General features: G+C 33.0%; 1 protein-coding gene across 1 annotated transcript; it reads right to left on the minus strand.

Moving 5' to 3' along the window:
• Window positions 1-294: 294 nt before the first annotated feature.
• On the minus strand, window positions 295-1,035 carry LOC126891492 (uncharacterized). The gene has a single exon (XM_050660670.1). It carries the CDS (start codon window positions 1,033-1,035, stop codon window positions 295-297), a length of 741 nt encoding a protein of 246 aa, XP_050516627.1.
• Window positions 1,036-1,504: the final 469 nt, after the last annotated feature.

A 1,504-nucleotide genomic window follows, 5' to 3' on the forward strand; every position in this document is an offset into this window, starting at 1 on the left:
TATGGGTTGGTTTAAGGTCATATGATAATAACTTTCCTGGAAATTAGCAAACATCTCATATAGTTTGGCAAACCTATTAGTTTTAAAGTCTATTTGAAGATCATCATAGGGATATCTTTCAGAATTTAAAAACACTTTGATATTTTTTAAAGTGCAATGATCAAATTTACTCATATCTTTTGTTAATTGCGATTTTCTGTTATTTTGAAAAGCTACAATTATGTGTCGTGGGGTTTCAATTTTTGTACTGGTTCGCACTGACCATGAATGTCGTGTAGAGTTATTTAGGGCTGGCTATTCAATCATTTGCCAACTACGAAATTTAATAGGAAGTTCTTGATTTGAATGTGAAATCTTATTAAGTCGCAACTGTTCTCGAATACTAGGAGTAACATGTGGCACTTCCCAATTTAATTTAGTAATATCAATTTTTGGTCGTTCGCTCTCATCTTCGCTTACTACTGCGTCAATATCATCGTTTGACCGAATTAGTATTAACTCCATTTTAACGTTTAAGATCACCTTGGTAAAGTCTTCACAAAAACCTAGTAGTAATCGTAATGGAATACAGACGTTAAAGTTTCCATGTGAATCCACCAACACATTGTTTGTGGGGACTTCTTTATTAGTTTCCAGTCTACTCCTTTTTGGAAACCACCCAGCATTTTGCAATTGTAGGCTTTGGTTTTCGTTAAGACTAAGGTAGTTTTTAATACTTGATACTAATCCTACATCACGTACTGAGTCAATCACTACCCCATTTAATTCAAAACGTATTTCACGAAACAAGTAAGCTATAGCATTATTAATAAATTTTAGTTTTGTTGGCACTTTATTATCATGGGTAAGAAGTTGACCTTCGATATAGAGATAACTATTTGCTGGAACTGTTAGTGCATCCAGATCTTGAATAGGAATACGAATTTCATCATTATATCCTAACTTTCCAGGAATGTATGGTTGGTAAGTATGGAATTGATATTCCTCAATACTATAATCATTAAATGGTTGACCAGTAACGTGAAGAATTTCCATTATACCAATACTTTAAATCCCAAAGATTGTAGGAAGCGACGATTAGATGGTGTTATTATTTTAGAATGTACTCTCCTTTTACACGTTTTTGGTATAGATGGGGATATTTTTTAGAAGGTATTCTCTTTATATATGTTTTTGGTATGCGAGAAAAAACTAGAACCATTATATACGTTTTCTAAGATGTAAATTCACCGTTACTTCTTCTCCTCCAAAATCAACAAGTTTACCTACTTGGTTGATAATTTTTACTGTAAGGTTAGAGATTGTTTTAATACTCACTGGAAAATACAAAATATTTTGGGGTACCTCAACTATTTTATACCCAGTTGGAACGGTTGGAAAGAACTGATGGATAATGTGAACTGGGTTTCCGTTTAAATAGGATCCTGATGCTATGTTACAATCAACACATAATGCGTTTGCACTCCAAATCTCCACTGGATTATCTGATATATGTTTTTGGTTT

Source organism: Diabrotica virgifera, chromosome 9 (assembly GCF_917563875.1).
Source record: "Diabrotica virgifera virgifera chromosome 9, PGI_DIABVI_V3a".
In the NCBI taxonomy this organism is placed as follows: domain Eukaryota; kingdom Metazoa; phylum Arthropoda; class Insecta; order Coleoptera; family Chrysomelidae; genus Diabrotica; species Diabrotica virgifera.